General features: G+C 39.3%; 2 protein-coding genes across 3 annotated transcripts in view; one reads left to right on the top strand and one right to left on the bottom strand.

The window, feature by feature from the left end:
- Positions 1–15,754, bottom strand: part of dsd (attractin-like protein dsd) — a 37,839-nt gene extending 22,085 nt beyond the window's left edge. Inside the window, exons 1-6 of the mRNA XM_067761349.1 lie at positions 15,604–15,754; positions 14,865–15,491; positions 11,679–11,897; positions 11,458–11,615; positions 11,244–11,391; positions 4,535–5,515 (exon numbers count right to left, since the gene is read on the bottom strand). Coding sequence (XP_067617450.1) covers positions 4,535–5,515; positions 11,244–11,391; positions 11,458–11,615; positions 11,679–11,897; positions 14,865–15,370 — 2,012 coding nt within the window. The 5' untranslated portion in view covers positions 15,371–15,491; positions 15,604–15,754. The remainder of the gene's footprint in view (positions 1–4,534; positions 5,516–11,243; positions 11,392–11,457; positions 11,616–11,678; positions 11,898–14,864; positions 15,492–15,603) is intronic.
- A 1,060-nt stretch (positions 15,755–16,814) lies between these two features.
- btz (barentsz) lies at positions 16,815–20,447 on the top strand. Of its 2 annotated transcripts, none has more exons than XM_067761350.1 (2): positions 16,815–16,969; positions 17,028–20,447. In XM_067761350.1, the coding sequence occupies exon 2, from the start codon at positions 17,069–17,071 to the stop codon at positions 20,045–20,047; it is 2,979 nt and encodes a 992-aa protein (XP_067617451.1). In that variant the 5' UTR covers positions 16,815–16,969; positions 17,028–17,068; the 3' UTR covers positions 20,048–20,447. The 2 variants fall into 2 exon arrangements, with proteins under 2 accessions (XP_067617451.1, XP_067617452.1); XM_067761351.1 differs by having other exon boundaries at positions 16,827–16,969; positions 17,017–20,447.
- Positions 20,448–22,285: the final 1,838 nt, after the last annotated feature.

Below are 22,285 nucleotides of genomic sequence, written 5' to 3'. Positions count from 1 at the left end.
ATAGTGGTTTTAGACCTGAAGTTTCGGAGCCAATTTTGACACGCTGAGATCTGACCGTCAGATAACTTTGCATGAGCCGCACTGCGTAGTCACTAAAACCAAAATAATTTTTTAATTTTAGGCACAGCAAGTCATGGTTTACAAAGTCAAAGGCTTTTAAGAAGTCAAGTAGGCATAATAAAGTTAATTGGTTTTTGTCAAAGGGTGCCCTGATGTCGTTTAAAATTTTTATGATAGCCGTGGAGCAACTGTGCTTTGATCGGAAGCCTGACTGGAATGGTGATAGCAGGCTATGTTTGCTAACGTGGTCTTGAATTTGTTCCGACAACAATGTCTCAAAGACTTTCGAAAGTGCTGGCAAAATGCTTATAGGCGGAAAGTCTCTCGGACAATCGGCTAACTTAGTTTTTGCAATGGGTATAACCGTGGCAACCTTCCACATACCAGGGAAACAAGAGGTAGTAATACTGTGGTTGATAATATATGTCAATGTAGGAAGAATGTACGGGGCAATTAATTTCACAAATTTGATCGGTATATTGTCCCCACCGATTGCATTCGACCTTATTTTATTTATGCATCTCGCCACATCAAGTTCCGAAACAGCTGTAAACTCGAAGGCATGACAAACAGGAACCACATATAAGGGACGGGTTGTGAACAAGGTATTAACACAAGGCGGGTTAACCCGATTCGCGAAAACTGCATTAAGGTCTTCAGGATTAAGGGAACAGTCAGAGCTTTCACTCACATGCACGCGAAAGTTTTTCAAATTACGCCACAGAACATGATTAGGTAACGATACATCCAACATTTTACTGTAATACTTGCATTTTTCTCTCCTTATAAAGGCTGTGGTCTCATTTCGTGTATGTTTGTATACACGCCAATTTTCGTCGCTTCGGTTTTTTTCCAGAGGGAATAAAGCTTATTTCGCTTCATGATCATAGCACGGACGGATTTATTAAACCAAGGGAAAGAGGAAGATCTGCTGCTATATACCCGAGAAGGAACGTGAGTTGTATAGAGGTTTAAAATAATTTCATTCAAGAATCTCAGATTTTCATGCACCGAACTCAAACTCCAACTAGTTTGCATACAAACAGACGGACAGACGGAATGACGGACATGGCTAAATGAGCTCAGCTCTTCATCCTGATTATTTCGGTATACTTAATGGTGGGTCTATCTATTTTCCTTTAAGGACTTACAATTTTGGGTTTCGTGACGAAATTAATATACCATTTCATTTTCATGAAAGGTATAACAAGCAGACCAATTTATGCTGAAGATGTCTCCAAAAAGGTTATTTACGTCCAGTCGACGATAATCTGGTGAAATGGATGCACTAGCTACTACACTGCGGTTATCGAGCACTACATCAAATGAACAGAAAATGAGATCATGGTCTGAGATAAAGGATAATTGGCCAAACTTTAAGACTTTAGACGTATCGGACACAATGAAATAGTCAAGAAGGCTGGGGCAGCAGTTCTGTCCATACGTTGTTGGTACGCACACATTAACCACTTCAAAACCAACACTTGAAACATCGTCTAACAAACGGCAGGTATACGGGTCACTACATAAGAGATTAACATTAAAATATCCACATATAATTATATCAGTGTAATCAACAGCGACCGAGGACAACATTGTAAAATATTCCTGCACGCTACAATATTTATTAGGGTTATAGACGCACGACAAAAGGACTTTGGACATTGAACTAGACACTTCATCTAGCAAGTTCTCAGTAACGCTAACAGCTATACTTGAGACTATTCTGGACTTGAGATGTTTTTTACAATACATAGCAACACCACCACCTTTCTTTACCTTCCTATCCATTCTATAGAGTACGTATCCCTTTATATCAAAATGGCCATCAAGTATTTCAGGTTTAAACCAAGTCACGGAAACCCAAATGATATCAACACTAGATTGTTCGAATATCTACATCCATCTTTTCACCATTCAAACTACGAGCATTAAAGTGCACTACGTTGAAAACTTTATGGCGCCTGCATAGAACATTAAGCAAAGCTAGGCTATTATACGCTTTTATACTATCCCCAAACTCTAAATACAATCGAATTAAAAGCAACTTTAAAATAAGGTATACACAAAGCCAAAGAAAAAGAAAAAAAATAATTATTATTATTTCAATACAGATATTTGTAGTTAAATATTCTCAACTTATCAAAGAGTAAAAAGGGAAAAAAAGGCGGCCACCGTGGTGTGATGGTAGCGTGCTCCACCTACCACACCGTATGGCCTGGGTTCACACCCCGGGCAAAGCAACATCAAAATTTTAGAAATAAGGTTTTTCAATTAGAAGAAAATTTTGCTAAGCGGGGTCGCCCCTCGGCAGTGTTTGACAAGCGCTCCGAGTGTATTTCTGCCATGAGAAGCTCTCAGTGAAAACTCATCTGCCTTGCAGATGCCGTTCGAAGTCGGCATAAAACAAATAGGTCTTATCCGGCCAATTTGTAGGGAAAATCAAGAGGAGCACGACGAAAATGGGAAGAGAACCTTGACCTTAGATCTCTTCGGAGGGTTTCGCGCCTTACATTTATTTTTTTTTTTATCAAAATAGAAAGATAAGTATTACGTACGAGAAAAAGGAAAAGGAAGTACAGTATTTAGAAAATCGTAATCTGAAAATGCACATGAGTCGATACATATCAAACCTGCCTAGGTCCACCATAAGCCACTTTTGGAAAACGAGGGTTCTTTCTTTCTGCGTAATATAATTTATGTAGCTATTGCCGAATTGTATTAATGTTTACTTGATAAATATTAAAACCATTTAGCAAAGAAGAAACAATGAAACATTAAACCTTGATTAAAATAAAGCAGTTTTAACGTTGGGATTAAGCGCGTTTGAAATAAACCGTATGGACTTAGTTGGTTTTGAATGAAAATTGATCTGGACTTAAATAGTTTTGAAAAGCGTATTGTGACGAATATTCACATCACTAAATAAATGCACAACAACAAAACCCTTAAAGCAAGCTACATAAACACATTAATCATCATGTACACACATACATAGAAGTAGCAGAGAGAAACTCACATACAGATGTAGTCATCGTTGGAAGTAGTATTCACATATACACGCGCATATGGCTATGCGAGAGGCTATAAAAGCTCCTCATGGAACTTGGGGGTGGGGAGGGAGGGAATGGCCTGAAGGTTTAATGTGGCCACATAAATCGTTCCCGAGATGGTCGGGCTAGCACCTTAATGGTGCTGTGGTACCGGAGCGTACCGGATCTGTATCCGGCAAAGGACCATCACATCGATAACACTCCCCAAAGCCTTCGGGGAGCAACCTTATCGCTACAACAACAACAACAACAGGCTATAAACGTGTATCTGTAGTTTATAGCTGGTAGCGTATAGCTGGTAACCAAGTAGAAAATTCTGGCGGAAGAAACGTCTAGACATTTGGGCACAGAGTATAAAAGCAGCGAAAGCTGAGTAATCTGTAATCAGTTTGATTTAAACACGCTATCAGTTGCGACGTACTTTCAAAGTAGTCTAATAAAGACCATTTTGTAATACAGAATATTGGAGTGTTTTATTCAACAGTTTAGCGATACGAACGTAAACAGAAGGCTGCAAATAAGCGGAATATCCCTAAATTCGTTACAGTATTATTAGTTGTAGCGTATTAATATTCTCTTCCTTTTTGTTTTATTCGATGGCATAATTTGAATACACTCATTATTTTCATCCAATTTTCTTTAAACACTCTCACTTTTTAGCCGTTCAGCTCTAAAAAATTGGAAATTATGTCACAAAACACTATAGCAAAGCGCACAACGATTAGCTGAAAAGGACTTAAGTAATTTTGGTTTACAGGTATGGTTGGACTTAGTCAGCTTTTAAAATTGCTAAATTAGAATGCATTTTTTAGTCTAATCATACTTGTTACGGTTGTTATGGTTGGACTTAGTCAGCTTTGAAAATTGCTAAACTAGAATGCATTTTTTAGTCTAATCATACTTGTTTATTTCCATATGGAGGTTTGTCCGGGCAGTATATACCGCAATAAAAATGTTGCTCCAAAAATGTCATATGTGGACTAAGGCAGTTTTGATATGTATCGACTCACATATTGTGGCAGGTTCTTACAGAAATGGCGGCCGACGTGGTGTGGTGGTAGCGTGCTCCGCCTACCACACCGAGTGTCCTGGGCTCGAGTCCTGAACAAACTAACGTCAAAAATTTAGAAAAAAGTTTTTCTAATCGGAAGTGTTTGGCAAACACTGCGAGTGTATTCGGCCATGAAAAGCTTTTCAGTGGAAAATCATCTGCTTTGCAGATGCCGTTCGGAGTCGACGTAAAAACATATAGGCGCCGGCCCGCCAATTTGTAGGAAAAATTAAAAGGAGCACGACCCAAATTAGAAGAGAAGATCGGCCTAAAATCTCTTCGGAGGTTATCTCGAAAGAAAGTATGAATAATACTAGAGTTGTAGTGATTAACAATTAGAATCGTAGAAGCATGTAATACATGTAATTACCTCGCTAAATCCATTTGTAAATGTCCAGGCATCTCTTGCGCATGCCACGAATCACAATACACATCATACACCAATAAATCTTGACTATAACACTTTGCGCCATAGCTCTGTGAAGTATCATTGTGTGTATTGCCGCCAAATATCATCATCAGTCCATGATTTATAAAATTGGCTGTATGTAGTAAACGTGCGCTTGGTGCCGCAGATAAAAGTGTCCAGATACGTGTTGAAGGTTCATATGCATACAGTTTAGAGCTAAGTACTTGGCTAGATTCACTTTCCGAAATAATACCGCCATAAACGTACACTTTCTCTGTTAAATAATCAAATGCTGCACTGTGACCAAAACCACCTTTTACCACAAAACCACGCGTTTCAACAATTTTCCATTCACGCGTACCAAAATTAAATTCTTGTACAGTATTTAAATAACCATACTGTGGTGAGTGTCCAAATATTGCAATCATATATTGATAATTATTTTTTTCTCCAAACCCCGGTACTAAGGTCGCAGTATGTCCCGCTACTAGCAATGGACCGCACATTGTATATAACGATACGGTGGCGGTTGTAGTGTTACATGAATCGCTTTTCACTGTTATATTTTCCCAAGTTTTGGCAGATACATCAAATGCCCATAATTCATTTGAAATTCCACGACCCACTACTACACCACCATACATGAAAATTTTATCACCATACATTACTGTAGATGCTCCATAACGTTTTGCCGGAATACTACTTCCGCCGTCAATATGAAGTGTTTCCCATACATTGCCATTAAAGTCATAAGTTGTCATAAATTCTCCACGCCCATATGATTCTCCGCCAATTATATGTAGTGTATCACGCCAAACTGCAGCACCATGCGAAGCTGTACCTGGTGGAGATGGTGATTGTGTAGGATATATGGCAGACCAAACACCGAGTGCTTTCAGTTGACCACAATCATTACCACCAAAACCTTCATTGCATATGCATCTGATGGGAATAAATTACAATGTTAATTGTTTAGCTTATTTCAAAGGCATTACAACGAAAACAGATTAGGGCTACCTACACACAAAATAGATGTTGGTGTAAGATCGCACTTTGTGATGCTGGGGGTATATTCAGTAACTGTGAGTTTAGAGTGAATTTCAGATATAGATTTTATATTATAATAATAATAAAAAAATCTTAATGTCGTCGAGAATTTAAACAGACGACGTTCGGTATGAAAGGCGGATACCGCCACCACCACTGCGGCTTGCTGTTCACATCTGCTTAATAAAACGAGCAACAGCGTTGACTTTAAAATTTGTTTGCATATCACTACGAAAACTGAACAATGCACTTAATTTTTATACTCAGCTGAGCAGAGCTCACAAAGTATATTAATTTTGTTCACATAACGGTACCCCGTAACGGCATAAACTAATCGAGATAGCTATAGACTTCTATATATCAAAATAATCTGGGCGAAAAAAGAAATCCATTCAGCCATGTCCGTCCGTCTGTCTGTCCGTAAACACGATAACTTGAGTAAATTTTGAGGTATCTTGATGAAATTTGGTACGTAGGTTCCTGGGCACTCATCTCAGATCGCTATTTAAAATGAACGAAAACGCACTATAACCACGCCCACTTTTTCGTTATCGAAAATCTCGAAAACCCGAAAAAATGCGATAATTCATTACCAAAGACGGATAAAGCGATGAAACTTGGTAGGTGGTTTGACCTTATGACGCAGAATGGAAAATTTATAAAATTTTGGACAATGGGCGTGGCACCGCCCACTTTTAAAATAAGGTAATATAAAACTTTTGCAAGCTGTAATTTGGCAGTAGTTGAATCATGATGAAATTTGGCAGGAACGTTACTCCTATTACTATATGTACGCTTAATAAAAATTAGCAAGATCAGATGACGAACACGCCCACTTTTTAAAAAAAAAAATGTTAAGTCAAATTTTAACAAAAAATTTAATATATTTAGAGTATGTAAGTAAATTATGTCAACATTCAACTTCAGTTATGATATGGTGCAACAAAATACAAAAATAAAAGAAACTTTCAAAATGGGCGTGGCTCCGCCCTTTTTCATTTAATTTGTCTAGAATACTTTTAATGCCATAAGTCGAACAAAAATTTACCAATCCTTGTGAAATATGGTAGGGACAAAGATTCTATGACGATATATGTTTTCTGTGAAAATGGGTGAAATCGGTTGAAGCCAAGCCCAATTTTTATACACAATCGACCGTCTGTCCTACCGCTCGGCTGTTAACACGATATACCTTTACTAAACTCAGTTCACGTACTTATCTGAACTCACTTTGTATTGGTAAAAAAATGGCCGAAATCCGACTGTGACCACACCCACTTTTTCGATATCAAAAATTACGAAAAACGCCATAATTCTATACCAAATATGAAAAAAGGGATGAAACATGGTGATTGGATTGGTTTTTTGACGCAAAATATAACTTTAGAAAAAACTTTGTAAAATGGGTGGGACACCGACGATATTAAGTAGGGGAAAATGAAACAGTTCTGCAGGGCGAAATCAAAACCCCTTGGAATCATGGCAGCAATACTGTTCGTGGTATTACATATATAAATAAATTAGCGGTACCCGACAGATGATGTTTTGGGTCAACCTGGTCCACATTTTGGTCGATATCTCGAAAACGCCCGAGGGATGGCCTGAAGGTTTAATGTGGCCATATAAATCGTTCCCGAGATGGTCGGGCCAGCACCTTAATGGTGTTACCGGAGCGTATCGGATCTGTATCCGACAAAGGACCATCACATCGATAACACTCCCCAAAGCCTTCGGGGAGTAACTAATCGCTACAACAACAACAACAACAGGGTTACCCTAGGTTCATTTTCCTACATGGTGATTTTCCCTCATTTTGCCCCCAAAGCTCTCAGCTGAGTATGTAATGTTCGGTTACACCCGAACTTAGCCTTCATTACTTGTTTTGTGTGCAGTTAAGCATGCAGCCGATCCACCTGGTTAGGGCTGGCTGTACATCAATGCATTTAAGACCTTCCATGATCGCATGTTTGGAGCCGGGCAATGTCTAAGAAAGACTCTTAAGGCGTTCCCCTATGCAGTGCCGTGTCTACCGTCTTGTTTTTGGTGTACGAATTTTGTTTTGTGGAGAACAGTTTGTTATCCATGTTTTAAGCAGAAATGATGTTAATGTTGTTGTTGTTGTAGCAATGTTCGCCCCACCTAATAGCCGCGACCGATCACAAATTGTCATCAATATCCTCTAACGGGAGTCCAAGGAAACTTGCCGTTTCAACAGGGGTGGACCATAAGGAAAGGGGTGTTAGAGGCGTTGGTTCCACATTACAATTAAAGAGATGGTTGGTGTCATGTGGGGACACATTGCAAGCGGGGCATACATTTTGTATGTCGGGGTTGATTCTGGATAGGTAAGAGTTTAACCTGTTACAGTATCCAGAACGAAATTGAGCAAGGGTGACACGCGTTTCCCTGAGGAGTATGCGTTCCTCTTCTGCGAGTTCTGGATATTTTTCTTCAAGTACTGGATTCACAGGGCAATTCCCGACATTAAGGTCCGACGCCTGTCTATGGAGTTCACCAAGGACCTGCTTGTGTTTTTCCGCTTCATACGGCTGGGTTCTCAGGTGCCGTATTTCCTCAAAATGCTCACGGAGATGACTCCTTAGGCCCCTAGGCGGTGCTGGTTCGTCAATCAGATGTCTGTTGGGATGCCCAGGTTTCTGGGTATTCAACAGAAACTGTTTGGTCAGCATCTCATTTCTCTCCCTGATTGGGAGTATTCTCGCCTCATTATGCAGATGGTGTTCTGGGGACATAAGAAGACAGCCCGTGGCGATTCTAAGAGCAGTATTTTGGCAGGCCTGTAGTTTCTTCCAGTGGGTGGTTTTTAGGCTTGGCGACCATAAGGGTGACGCGTAGCACGTAATCGGCTGGCTAATTGCTTTGTATGTGGTCAAGAGCGTTTCTTTATCTTTTCCCCAGGTACTGCCAGCAAGGGATTTGAGGATTTTATTACGGCTCTGAATTCTTGGAACAATTGCGGTTGCGTGCGCACCAAAATGTAGATCCTGATCAAACGTCACACCCAAGATTTTGGGGTGTAGGACAGTTGGTAGCGTAGTGCCATCGACGTGGATGTTCAATATGGTCGACATTTGGGGCGTCCATGTTGTAAATAAGGTCGCGGAGGATTTAGTCGGTGACAATGCCAGGTTTCGCGAGGCGAAAAAACTGGAGAGATCAGGGAGATAGCCGTTTATTTTATTGCATAGCTCATCGATCTCTGGGCCTGGGCCTGTGGCCATTATTGTGCAGTCATCGGCGTAGGAAACGATTGTGACTCCTTCCGGTGGTGAAGGTAGCTTAGATATGTAGAAATTAAACAAAAGCGGGGATAGGACACCACCCTGTGGCACCCCTTGTTTAATTCTCCTTTGATAATGTTAATCTAATAGGCTTGTAGTATTTGTGATACATTATTATTATTATTATTAGTATTATTATCATAGTTTACAAATAAATTTATAAACTGTTTTTGGTTAGGGTACCTGGTTACTGAGACCATATGGTTCCCTGCAATTAAACATATTGGTATGTAAGCTAAATGTACATATATTGACCTAATTTAAAGGGTAGCTATTTTACGCTGCTGTGTTAAGTAGTGTGGTAGACGTTGTAGGTTTGCAAGGCATTATTGACAGTGTTTATCGTTTCCGTTTTACTGCAGTCTAGGGCAACATCCATGGGGGTTGATACTTTCATCAACGGACAAATTTGCATCATGTGTTCGGGAGTCAATGCAGTGGAGCATGTCGAACATTGAATCGGATCATTATCATTGTAATGATGGAATATGATGAACAGCGTGGTTCCAACTCTCATTCTTGCAATCTTTATACATTCATCCCTAGTAAAGTTTATATTGTAGTTTGGCCTCTTTGTGGCCGGGTTGTGTGTTCGAAGAAATATATTTGAATTACTTCATTTTTCTTGTTCTTCAATGTATTGACAACTATAACAGTGGTTTTTTATAATACTGCTATAGCAAGGTACTTCCACAGTTAATGGTAACCGGAGCGCTGCTTTTGATATGTAATCAGCTTGTTCATTTCCTTTAATTCCTATCTGGCCTGGAACCCAAAGTACTTTTATTAATTGATCCTCGCCATGTCTTTGGATTTCCGGTTGTAGAGCCAATGTATTTGACTACACTTTGGCTGTCGGAACATAACCGTTTCAACTGAAGTTTGTTCTCCCAAAGCATAGGGTGAGGTATCGCACTGCCTAGAGCTTTTAGTGAACAAGATAAGTTCTGGGTTGAATTCATTTTTTATTTTTGCGTAGAAGGTTTTAAAGATGTTAGCATTTGCGTTTTCTTTTTTGAATTCGCAGATTGACATATCCGTATGGAATTTTACTTTAGGTGATATGCTTAGTGGTTGTGCTGGTATGAGTGTTTTATTATTGTTAAGGTAGCGTATAATGTTTTCTAGAGCGCTAGCGTTTCTGCCGCCTACTTTTCTTCTATTCGTTGATTGTAGCTCCCACATAAACTCGTGTGATGGGTGATCTGGTAGTGTCAAGGCTTTCGCTGCGAGACCAGCTGACCTCCTTTGTAGTTGCCAATCGATATCGTGGTACCGCCCTTCTAGTATGAGGGCGGATATTGGGGTAGCCATGAGCAACCCTGCAGCCGTTCGAAAGCATCTATTCATACCTGTATTGATTATGTTTTTATCCTTTTTGGATGTCCACCCATATACCGGGAGTCCCTGTTGAATTATTCCTTCACATATAGCTCGACTGATTGATATGGCAATGTCTAAGTGTGGTAATTTTTCCTTGTACAGAATATCTTTTGTAGGTTGTTAACCTTGCCTAGTTTTTCGCAAATTTTTTTTGATATGCTCATTCCATAGTGCATTTCTAGAGAAGGTGATGCCAAGGATTGAGATATGGGGTTTCAACCTAACATCTTGCTTGCCTATTTTCAATGAGGATATATCACATTTGTGTTTTTTGCATACTTGCATAGCTTCTGCCTTATTATTGGTACTACTGCACCAGTTGCTTCTGCTCACCGTTGTACTTTGGTGTTTACTTCACTTATTTGTTCTGCTGACCCTTAAGATACAACAAAGATGTTGTCAGCGTATACAACAATAAAGTCCATTCCATTTATGTTTCTAATATTTTTAATAAGCGTATTATAATACATATGCCTGGCCCTCCCCGCCTTTGGTAGGAACACGACACAAGCAGTTCTCCAAGAGTCGGGTACATGATTCAGACTATTGCAGCAATCGAATATTATTTTAATTTAAACATGAGGGTACAGGGAACAGTTGTTTCTTTACAAAAAGAAAGCAACACAAAAAGCCTCGTGCACAGAGTAACCAGTAGAGCCAGATTGATTCAGCTCCTACTGCAACGAGCAAATAAAATAACAATAACAACACAGACGATTAAATCTAAGATTTTTTCCGTAGTTTTATGAAACTATTCAACAAGTGAAGCGTTGTTTGCCCCTTTCGACTCGATTATCGCAAATTTGAACTATAGGTAAATGATTGTACGTGGATATCCTTAATATTTTTATTTTAGCTGATCAATATCAAACTTTTGCGACTGAGCGCTAAAACTTTGAATCAGTCTAATAGACATAAATGTGTATGTGTTTGTGTACCTTTCTTCGTCTTCTTTGCATAAGCCCTGATCCTTTTCCTCTGAGCAATCATTAGGGCATACAGCTATATCGCAAGCCTCTCCTTTATATAAATTATCACAAATGCAATCACCGTCACTACATCTACCGTGACCAGAACAATCCAGATCTAATAGTATTTAAAATAGATAATTATAGACATAAATAAACAATCCCGTATTAATTCGGCAACTACCTTCTGTTGTCGTAGGACAACCGTCCATTTTGTAAGACAAATTGAAACCAGACATATTGTAGGCATCATCGCTAAAGAAATGTAATAGCGCTGTACCAGAACGCGCGATGACTTGAGGTACTCTTCTTATAGCAAATTTGTCTCTATACATCAGTCCACTATAATAAAATAAGTTATAGATTTGAAAATATATACATTTATGCACATGTGTGTTATCTCACCTGAAAACAGCTAAAAGCGGTGAATCCACACTATCACCATCGTAAATATATAAATGATCCCATCCGCATTCTGTGGCAAATTCACGCAAATTGATACGAATTGTAGGTGTTCGCAGCGAATTCAAATGCGAATTACGTGCATCGATGAGCCAACTACATTTAACACTTACCGAGTAATTTCCCTGTCCATCATGAATTGTACCAGATGGATGGTATAGTCTAAATATAAAACAATAATAAGTGAATTTGTGTTAAGTATCTGTATAAAAAAAAATGTCTTGGCTTTAAAACGCAGTATCTCCCCCTTTTAATATGAGTTCAAAGAAATAGTATATTAAATGGGGCTTGCACTCTACACTCTCTGGGTACTATACGGGGCACTGTCGTTACGATATCACCTAAGTTAAGTCTATCCGGTACACAATTCTGCCGCTTTTGGAGCTGGAGGATGAATCACAGGTATATAGCCTGCGAATGCGTCGCTCTGGAAAGGCAGATACTTTCCCATCTATGGGGCGTGAGTTTTTGTTGTTGTTGTCAGTGGATGGCTCTTACGTAGTTTATTCGATTTTAGCAAATTGATATTTTCTTGAAAGATTGACATTTACAGATATCGAATCGCACACTTACTTATTTTCGAGAATAAAGTGGGTTTTTTTATTCGAGTTTTCCGTTCCCAGTGGAGCTATTAATTGATTTAAAATTTATCATATATGCTGTATACGTAGAAATAACTTTTTCAACATAAAACAATATAAATAATTGGTGTAGTTCACCAACGGATAGATCTAAGCCTAGATTCTCACCCAGTTTTCATCGGCTCCTTGCGGGATGAGACCTATATGTCTTATAAGTGAACCCGAACCGGCTACTGCATGGCGGATGAGTTTTCTCTGAGAAGCTTTTCATGTCATGAATACACTCAGAGTGTTTGCCAAACACTGCAGGGGTCCATCAGCTTTAATATGAATCTGAATTATTCGCTTACAGAAAAATAGTCGGAACTACATACGTGCGTTTTAATTTTTGTACTTTCTAGTTCACAAGATTATCATCTTTTGAGTTCTTATCTATAGGTCACAATATACACCATCATGGTTCGGATTGCCAAAGAACGTTGATGTTGTTGTTGTAGCAGTACCTCGCCCCATCCAATAGGTGCGACCAATCACAAATTGTCATCAATGTCCTCTAACGGGAGTCAACGGAAACTTGCTGTTTCAACAGGGGGGACCATAATGAGAGGGGTGTTAAAGGCGTTGGTTCCACAATATAATTGAATAGATGGTTGGTGTCATGTGGGGACACAGTGCAAGCAGGACAAACACTTTATTGTCGGGATTGCTATGGATAGGTAAGAGTCTAACCTGTTACTCCCAGCGGGTTAGGGGGTTAGAATATACCCGCGGTAGGTATGCCTGTCGTAAGAGGCGACTAAAATACCAGATTCAAGGGGGTGTGTAGCGCAACCTTTTCAGGTTGCCAGCGCAATATATAGCTTCTTCAAACCCAATTGTCAACCTCACTTTCGAGCGGCGACTCCCGTTTCACAAACAGACGAGGCTCTGGCGATCCCAAGCTCCTCATGGAACTTGGGGTGGGAAGGGAGGGATGGCCTGAAGGTTTAATGTGGCCATATAAATCGTCCAGAGATGGTCGGGCTAGCTCCTTAATGGAGCTGTGTTACCGGAGCGTACCGGAACTGTATCCGGTAAAGGACCATCATATCGATAACACTCCCTAAAGCCTTCGAGGGGTAACCTTATCGCTACAACAACAACAACAACAACAGTCTAACCTGTTACAGTACCCAGATCGAAGTTGAACTAAAGTGACTCGCGTTTCCATAGGTAGTGTCAAACGTCCTTATGTTTAGCTAGACAAACAGCACTATCTCTCAGCAATGTTGGGCGCTACTAACACAACAAACTAAAACTGGCCTGACATGACTGAATCAACAGAAAAAGTACTCTTTAAAGGGCGACAATGCACTGTTATTTCATTTTTGGTGCAATGCAGTGTGAGTAGGGAGCAGACAAGGCAGATTCACTTATTTCAACTGCAGCTTCTTTGTTGATATTTTTCTAAGAGTTTTAGGTATTGTGGTATTGTTCGAATGGCAAGAGTGCAAAATCGTAGTGTTTATTTCCGTTAGGTGATCTTCAGCTTTCGAATTTAATTGAGAGCTGATAGGAATGGTGCAGGTACGCAGGCTTGTGAATATGAACGTATACGTGCACACATATGTAATTTAAAGAAATAGAATCTCTAAACCATTACTGCGAATGCATTTTAAATTCCTATGAATAGATAAGCCCTACTAGCTATATGGTAAATATGTATGTAAATATACGACATTCAAATCTACGCACGGGTGCCTATTTTATGTACACGCATGTACATACGTATGTGCAAATAATATTACAGCCTACATAGGTGCATACAAATTTGTGTTAAATAGTCATATGTATGCAAAATATGATTTTAGACAAGGAAGGAAGAAGCCAAAAAAATTGCTCAAACAATTAATCAATAAACAAAAAGAAAAAATTTTAATTAAGAATAATTACGTCTTGGTTGTTGTTGCTGCAGCGATAAGGTTGCTCCCCGCAGGCTTTGGGAAGTGTTATCGATGTGATGGTCCTTTGCCGGATACAGATCCCGTACGCTCCGGTACCACAGCACGATTAAGGTGCTAGCCCGACCATCTCGGGAACGATTTATGTGGCAACATTAAACCTTCAGGCCATCCCCTCCCTCCCTACCACCAAGTTCCATGAGGAACTTGGGGTCGCCAGATCCTCGTCTGTTAGTGAAACAGGATTCGCCGCGGATAGGTGAGGTTGACAATTGGGTTTGGAGAAGCTATATATTGCGCTGGCAACCTGAAGGGTTGTGCTACACAGCCCCGTGAATCTGGCATTTTAGTTGCCTCTTGCGACAGGCATACCTACCGGGGGTATATTCTGACCCCCTAACCCGCTGGGGGATAGCTGAATTACGTCTTGGTCTTGTATCCTTATGATAGAATATACCTACATAGATGCAACACTCATGCATAATGCATTAAATTGTCTGCTACGCATGTCTTTAAAAATATAAAGAAATATTCTATTCTGAATATGTAGCAAATAGTTTACAGGCATAAATTTTATATTATTTTCCATATATGTTTATTACACTTACCTCACTTTTCCACCACAGAACTGACACTCAGACCCCTGCCAACCATCAGCACATAAACATTGTCCATCCTTCTGACATTGGCCTTCATTTTGGCAATGATTGCCTTGTAGCGTACAATTATAAGCATCAACTCGATGAATTTTAGTCATGCAAGCATAAAAGATTAGTATTATAATTAACCATAAACATTTTCGCCGGTATTTCGCATTAAATATGGTAAAATTATGCGCAGGTGACAAGGATGTGATCGTCGCAAACAAAATATTGCAATTGGAAAACGACCTAATCAATGGTAATCTCAAAGGCTTAGCCGTTTTTGCGGGTATGAAAATGCTCCGATCTCTTATAACGTTCAATGTTTCTATTGTTTTCGTTATAGTGCTTATCCTGCTTTGAGAACACTTTACCTTCGATTTCGTATTCTGTTGTAGTTGCAAGTCTGGCCATTGATCATTTGAAGACTTCTTCTTTTTGTAGCATATCGACTTAGGCAAATCTATATACATTTTTCAACCTAATATGCTATGCCGACTATTATTATTTAATAAATACTGCTATTTAATTATTTGTAAAGTGTTAAATCACATTTTTCATAACATATTTTTACAATACCCCAATTGTTAACGCCTTAAAAAAAAAAAAAAAAAAACACTAAAATTAAGGATTTCACTGCAGTCCCACCACCTCCACTTATCTCCGTCAAATTTGCAGAAATGGATATTTAGTTGCGTTGTTTTACCGGCTATTGTTAACTATACAATAGAGACTGATGTGCATGCATCATTCAAATAAAAACATTTTAAATTACTTTAAAATTGTTACTTCTTTATTTATTTTTGCAAGCACAATAAATTTTCAGACATTTCAATTTTCAACTTTCTTTTGACTTTTCCTTTGCAACAACATATAACATAGGAATATTCCCTATTATTTTTATTCGTTGCCAGACGTCTATGAAATACATCTGAGCGCCTGAAAACTACCCTACAAGAATACTGACTATCATATGACTATCATCTGATCGTCAGCAATGTCAACCTAACGATCAGCGTCTCATACAAACTTTCTATCACGAACTGAAGGGGACTTGCGCAAATGTGATGTAAACAACTGTGTACGTGTGAGTTTTTGTCTCCTTCTTATACACCAACATGGCCTACTGATTAAGTATATAGCCGTACTGCTCACTCTCATTCATTTTCCTGGATCAGTGCTGACACTCTAATTATCAAAAAGTGTCATAAATGATAGTTTACTGTAGATATCAGGTTTGACTGTTAAACTATAATAAATGACCATTGTTATATTCCGCCAAAAATGAAACAATGCTTTTTGCTTTTTATTTACTACGTTTCATTACGTTTTTAATTTTGTACGTGATAAAAGCTGGAGACATTGGTGCTTTATCGGTAACCGTATCGGTAACCTTATAACAGCTGATTCGACCAATCTTATGAGAAACAATGCAATCGATTATTGGTGCTGCTAAAGTCATAACCGTATCGTAGCCAACCAATTGGGTTTTGGTTTACCGTCGTAACGATAAACAGCTGATTACGTTAGGGATACGGATACAGCGATACGACATACGGCACCAATGACTCCAGCTAAAAGCATACGTATTTCTTATTTGTTTAAAATAAATAGTTTTATAAGAACTCGAGTTCAGAATGTTCAATTTAAATTCAGAAAATAACAAATCAACAGAAGAGCGCTTTCCTCATGCGGAAACACATTTAAAAATGAATCACCACTAACCACTATTATTTTTCGCGTATCAATTTTTTGAGTGTGCCCCATACATTCCGACAGCTTTTGGTATTTTTTAATATTATTTTCGATTTCGATTTACAGTTTACAGATAACAGCAAGAGTACAAAATGGAAATATTTCTCCTCAGTTTTAAATGGTAGTATAAGTCAGAACGTACACAAAAAAGCAATCCTGTCATATTCTTTTATCTATTCGGGTTTTAACACGATTGTGCGAACTTTCTATTTTCTGTGATTGCGTTGTGAGTGGGAACAACCTCTTTTCAAGAAAAATATTAAGGATTGCCAATTAGAAAGGGGTGTGATAACGTTTAAAAAAGATAAACCACAAAGGTGAATAAATATCTTAAACATTTATAAAATATGTAATTTTTAATTAGCTATTCTATAGAATTTTTTCTGCTCGGCGTACATACAGTGGTGAAAATTTCAATGGCTGAAGTTGAGAAAACTTCAGCTACAGCGACCAATGCAACTTCTGATGCAGTTCCTGCAGCAGAAGCACAATTTTTAGATATTGGTGAAGCAGCCAGCAATAGTGCATTGGAATATGGAACATCACCAACTCAAGAGCGTTCTAGCAATTCACATCCACATGATTCAGAATACGATACGGCATCAGACTTGGAAGGTGGCGTAGAAGAATATGACGATGATATTGATGACGACGAGGAGGATGATGACGACTTAGATGATGAGAGTATATCTGATGGAGAAAGCATGACTGATTATGATGTCGACGATGAGGACGACATTGACGACGGTGACGATGACGGAACGAAATGTAGTTTGACTTTAGATAAAGCTGAAATAGAAGCACAGAAGAAAGTAGACGAGGATCGTAGTAATCCTCAATATATACCAAAGCGTGGTACCTTCTATGAACACGATGATCGGACAGCTGAAGTTGAAGCAGATAGACCCATAAATTTAGATGCGGTTGGTAGCGAACCCCGTCAAGAAAAAAGTATAAGTGGTGTAAAACCACCACAATCACCAACGATTTCACACGCATCAAAAACTATGAAAAAATGGCAACCAGCCTCAGCTGTAGAACGATGGAGTCACGATCGTTTTGATCCTTCGGAACAGGCCCCAAAGTCACGTTCCGAACTAGTATCTGCTTATGGCTATGATATACGAACAGAAGATGCACCCCCTCGTGCGCGGCGTCGTCGCCGATATGGTCGTGGCCCTAGTAAGTATTCACGCAACTGGGAAGATGAAAGTGCTTATCTAAAAGCAAGCAATAAAGAGCGTAAACCCCCACGCCCTTCAGATTTTCCTGTATTGAATGAGCGCAGTGCACATAAATCACGAAAAACTCAAGTAACACGAGAAGAAAAAGAAAATCGTGCTGAACGTAGATTGAATGCTGAAAGATCAAACAACTTACCACGTCCTTCACAGCAACAGCATCAGAATCAGCAGTATCAAGAAGAACGACGTGATATGAAAACTGGTAATCAATTAAACACAAACAATAACAAGGGAAAGAATTATAACCATCAATCAGTTTTTAATGGAAGACAAGCACCTATGGAATTCACACAAAAGCAACGGAATACGCGCCAAGGTGGCTCGTCATATAATCAAAAAGACTCTCAAAATGTACGTAATAACGATATGCATTATAATCAACGCCACAACAATCGCCATCAAAACCAACACCACCAACAGCACCATCAATCTAATACACAGCTACACAACTTAGGAATGTTAGACTATCCAAATCAACGTAGAGGAGCTGCAAATGATAATAAGACGCCAACATATTCTCGACAGCATCACCCTCAGTTAGATAGAGCATATGGTCCAATTATGGATAGTCATATACCTACTAGTGGTGGAGGAGGTCATAATAATAGTCAACATTCATACCATCATCAGCAACAACATATGCAAAAATCACAGACTACATCACATTCTCATCTATCCGTGATGCGTCAGCAAGCGCAAACGAAAAATTCACCAAATATATCCAATTTATCACAACGCTTGCAGCAAGCGCAAAATCGTAATGATCCCAGTCACGTTGGAAGCGTACAAATGCATGCTTTGGCTACACAAAGCCAAATTGTAAATCAACAGCAACAATTGCCTAGCAATAATCTGTTGGTAAATACTCAACAACAAGGCAACAACGGCGGTCAACAAACACTTCCACAACAAATCACTCCACAAGAACAACGTGGGCCACCAAAGCGTTATTCAAGCTTACGTCGTTCACAACATGAAGCGCAACATATAACTGAACAAATGCAGCAAATGCATCTTCAACAACAACAACCACCACCGGCATCAATGCTTATACAAGATCAACATTTGCTACAAGCTAATTTGATGCAACTTTACCATCAAGAAAACCTTCAAGCAATGCAACAAGTACTACAGCCAACAAACCAAAATCCAAACCAATCACAAAAATCTGCCACTGGTTATGCGCCTGTGGCAGCAGCATCAACACAATCTGCAGCTTACGGCAGCACTGTTGCCGCCAATTCAAGTAGTACAGCGAACCCGTCGGCAACATATTTTGTTGCTTCTCCGTCAGATGCACTATATACAACCTCAGCTACGGGTAATATTCAAGCGCAAACCTCAGGACAATATGGACAACAAACCACAACATCGAACTACCTACCATCTTCGTCGGCGGTGGTATCGGCCGCAGCTGCTACTCTTGGTTATGCTACTAGTGGTCCATCATCAACGGGGACCAAACCAACACCACAACCGCAAGTTTCTGGTGCACCCACATCGTCATTTGGTCCGACAACAGTTGGCCCAAATTCAGGTGCTGCAACTACAGCAGTGCCTGCTACTACCAACACCAATACAAGTTTCACTAATTTTCAGAATTATAATACTGTGGGTGGTACTACATATTTTGTACCACCGGTACAAGCCACTACGCGTCCCGCAGCATTACCGCAACGACGTCCTACCAACGCAATACCCATATTGCCACCATCCGAGAAGAATAAACAGCAACAACGTAATCCTGCCAATTCCGCAGCAGATAATAAAGATAATTCAAAAACTTCTGCTGCTAACAACAACAATACAGCAACACAACGTGGTAGCGGTGGAGGTGGCATGTATACAACGGGTGCAACTATTGGTAGCGCAGAAAATATTGATCATATAATTGATAATATGTTTGTACAGCGTCCAGCCCTCCTACCTACAGGTGCTAATAATCCAACACGCAAGAGTTCTTCACCCCCATTATCATCATCGAATGCAGCAGCAGATAGTTCTAGTGGTGAAAATAGTGGCGGGCTAATGAGCTCATCCATTACAGAGGATAATGCTACGAATGGGGGAGATAAATCATCAATTAATACTGTAGAACATGTTCAATTAGAAAATAATGTTAACAACTCTATTTTACTAGCACAAGAATGAGCTTGAAAATCTTCATATACATAAATCTTAGTTTAAAACATTAAAAGCGAAAATAGCAAAAAATGCACCTAAATGAAAAAAAAAAATAATAATAAATAACGTTACTTAGTTATCATGTCTATTATGAATTGTGACATGTTTTCATCAATATAATATAATATTAATGATCCTTTTCCAATTGTGAAGTTGGAATAAAACACCCCAAAATGCATGCAATGTGGTTTCTCTATCTTGTCAAGTCAGTGAAAAATATTATGCTTATGGCGCTTCTGTTCTAATGCTAAATCTTTAATCTGTCAAAAGTTATTATGTATTTGCATATAAATATACATATGTACATGAATTTTAATAAATTAACTGTAGCTTTAAAATAAAAGAAGATTAATAATTGTATCACGAATTACTTTGTTTGAAATAGTCTTATTTTATTTAAAATATGAGTTTGATCGATGTATATGTGTATATATGATATTTAACTATTCATAAAGTAAGTAATCGATCTTGAAATCGGCTTTGTTGGAATCTGTTGCTCAGATATGAGAATTAATAGAGTAAGATCACAGGCCCGTCAGGCGTTACTTTTTTTTTTTATTAACAGATTGTGGTAAAGATGAAATGTCGGAATAATTTAATCGCATATATCTCGCTTTTCTTTACTGCATATTACTGCTACTCTTTGCGACAAATTATGTTGAGCAGAAAATAACTAAAATTTGTCGGCGCTGGCCTATTGGATTCAAATGCATAAAATCTGTTGAGAAATTTGGGAGCAGAATCCGTTTTGAAAAATATATATAATTTTTTAGTTTTTCCAGGAATGAAACTGCTGGTGTATTACGCATATGGGCGAAAAGCTGGGAACCTGCATAGCCTTAACTTTGAAATTCTGTCAATTACATTCAAAGTCACAATTAATCGCATGTCTATGATGTTCGAAGTCAAAGGTCGCAAAGTTTAATTCTTCGCGCTGTGGCGGAGCTAAAGCCATCGAAACTCTGTAAATCTGTGACACAGATATCAATGATTTTTCGCCATATGAGTTTCTTCCTCAAAATAATACAATTTCAAATATATCACACCTCAATAAGTGGAAAGTGCCTTCCAACGATTAGCTCTTTGATGGAACGGGCGCTTCGGGATATTCATACCTGGGCATCAAATGTCGGGTTAAAAACTCAACGCAGAGAAGACGGATATGGTCTTGTTTACAAAGAGGTACAAGGTCGCAAATTGGAGCAGGCCTCAGTTAGGAGGGGTGACCCTACAGGAGAAACCTTGCATAAAACATCTAGGAATCATCCTAGACAGTAAGCTGTCATGGAAGCTCAACGTGGAGGAAAGAGTGAAGAAGGCTTCAACGGCACTTTATGCATGTAAAAGAATGCTGGGGTATACGTGGGGCTTATCTCTTTTTCATTGGGTCTTTACAGCGATTGTAAGCCCTATTCTATATTATGGAGTTCTTGTTTGGTGCAAAGCCACACAAAAAGCAGCCTACCCCAAAAAATTAGAGGGGGTATGCAGATTATCAATGCTTAGCATTACGGGAGCCCTGAAAACAACCCCGACGACTGCACTGTATGCCATGCTGCACATTCCACCTGTAGACCTGGTAGCAAAGAACATAGCGTTAACAACTGCAACCAGGCTCGGTGCCTCGGGGCCGCTTGAGCGCCGACCATACGACCATAGTATTATAGCGTCATCAATGACAAGACGAACAGACTACCTGATTCCCTATATGCGCTTCGAGCGCAATCTTAAGGCCACAATAGAGGTGGACGGTTGGCGCAAGGGTGCTCAAATGGCGGACGAGGCGATACATGTGTACACAGATGGTTCCAAAGTAGTGGAAGGATAGGGTCTGCGGTATACTGTGCTGATCCGGAAGTAAACAGATCCTACAGGCTGCCGGATTACTGTAGCGTTTTCCAAGCGGAAATAGTAGCCGTAACTAAAGCAGTAGAAACCCTGGAAGAGAAAAGCTTAAGCTGCAACCGTGTTAACTTTTATATTGACAGTCAAGCAGCAATTAAGGCAATAATCTCGCATAGCACAGCATCTAAATGCGTGTTAGAGTGTAAGCAGTCCCTGGAGAGAATCGGGACAGGGAGAAGCATACATATATATTGGGTCCCAGGGCATATGGGAATAGATGGAAATGAAAAAGCGGATGAACTGGCTAAAAAGGGCGCATCCCTTGAAGCCTACTCCGTAGACGTCCCAATTAGACTGGGC

This window comes from Eurosta solidaginis, chromosome 1, assembly GCF_040869045.1.
Source record: "Eurosta solidaginis isolate ZX-2024a chromosome 1, ASM4086904v1, whole genome shotgun sequence".
Classification (NCBI taxonomy): Eukaryota; Metazoa; Arthropoda; class Insecta; order Diptera; family Tephritidae; genus Eurosta; species Eurosta solidaginis.
This window is presented reverse-complemented; position numbering and strand designations above follow the sequence as displayed.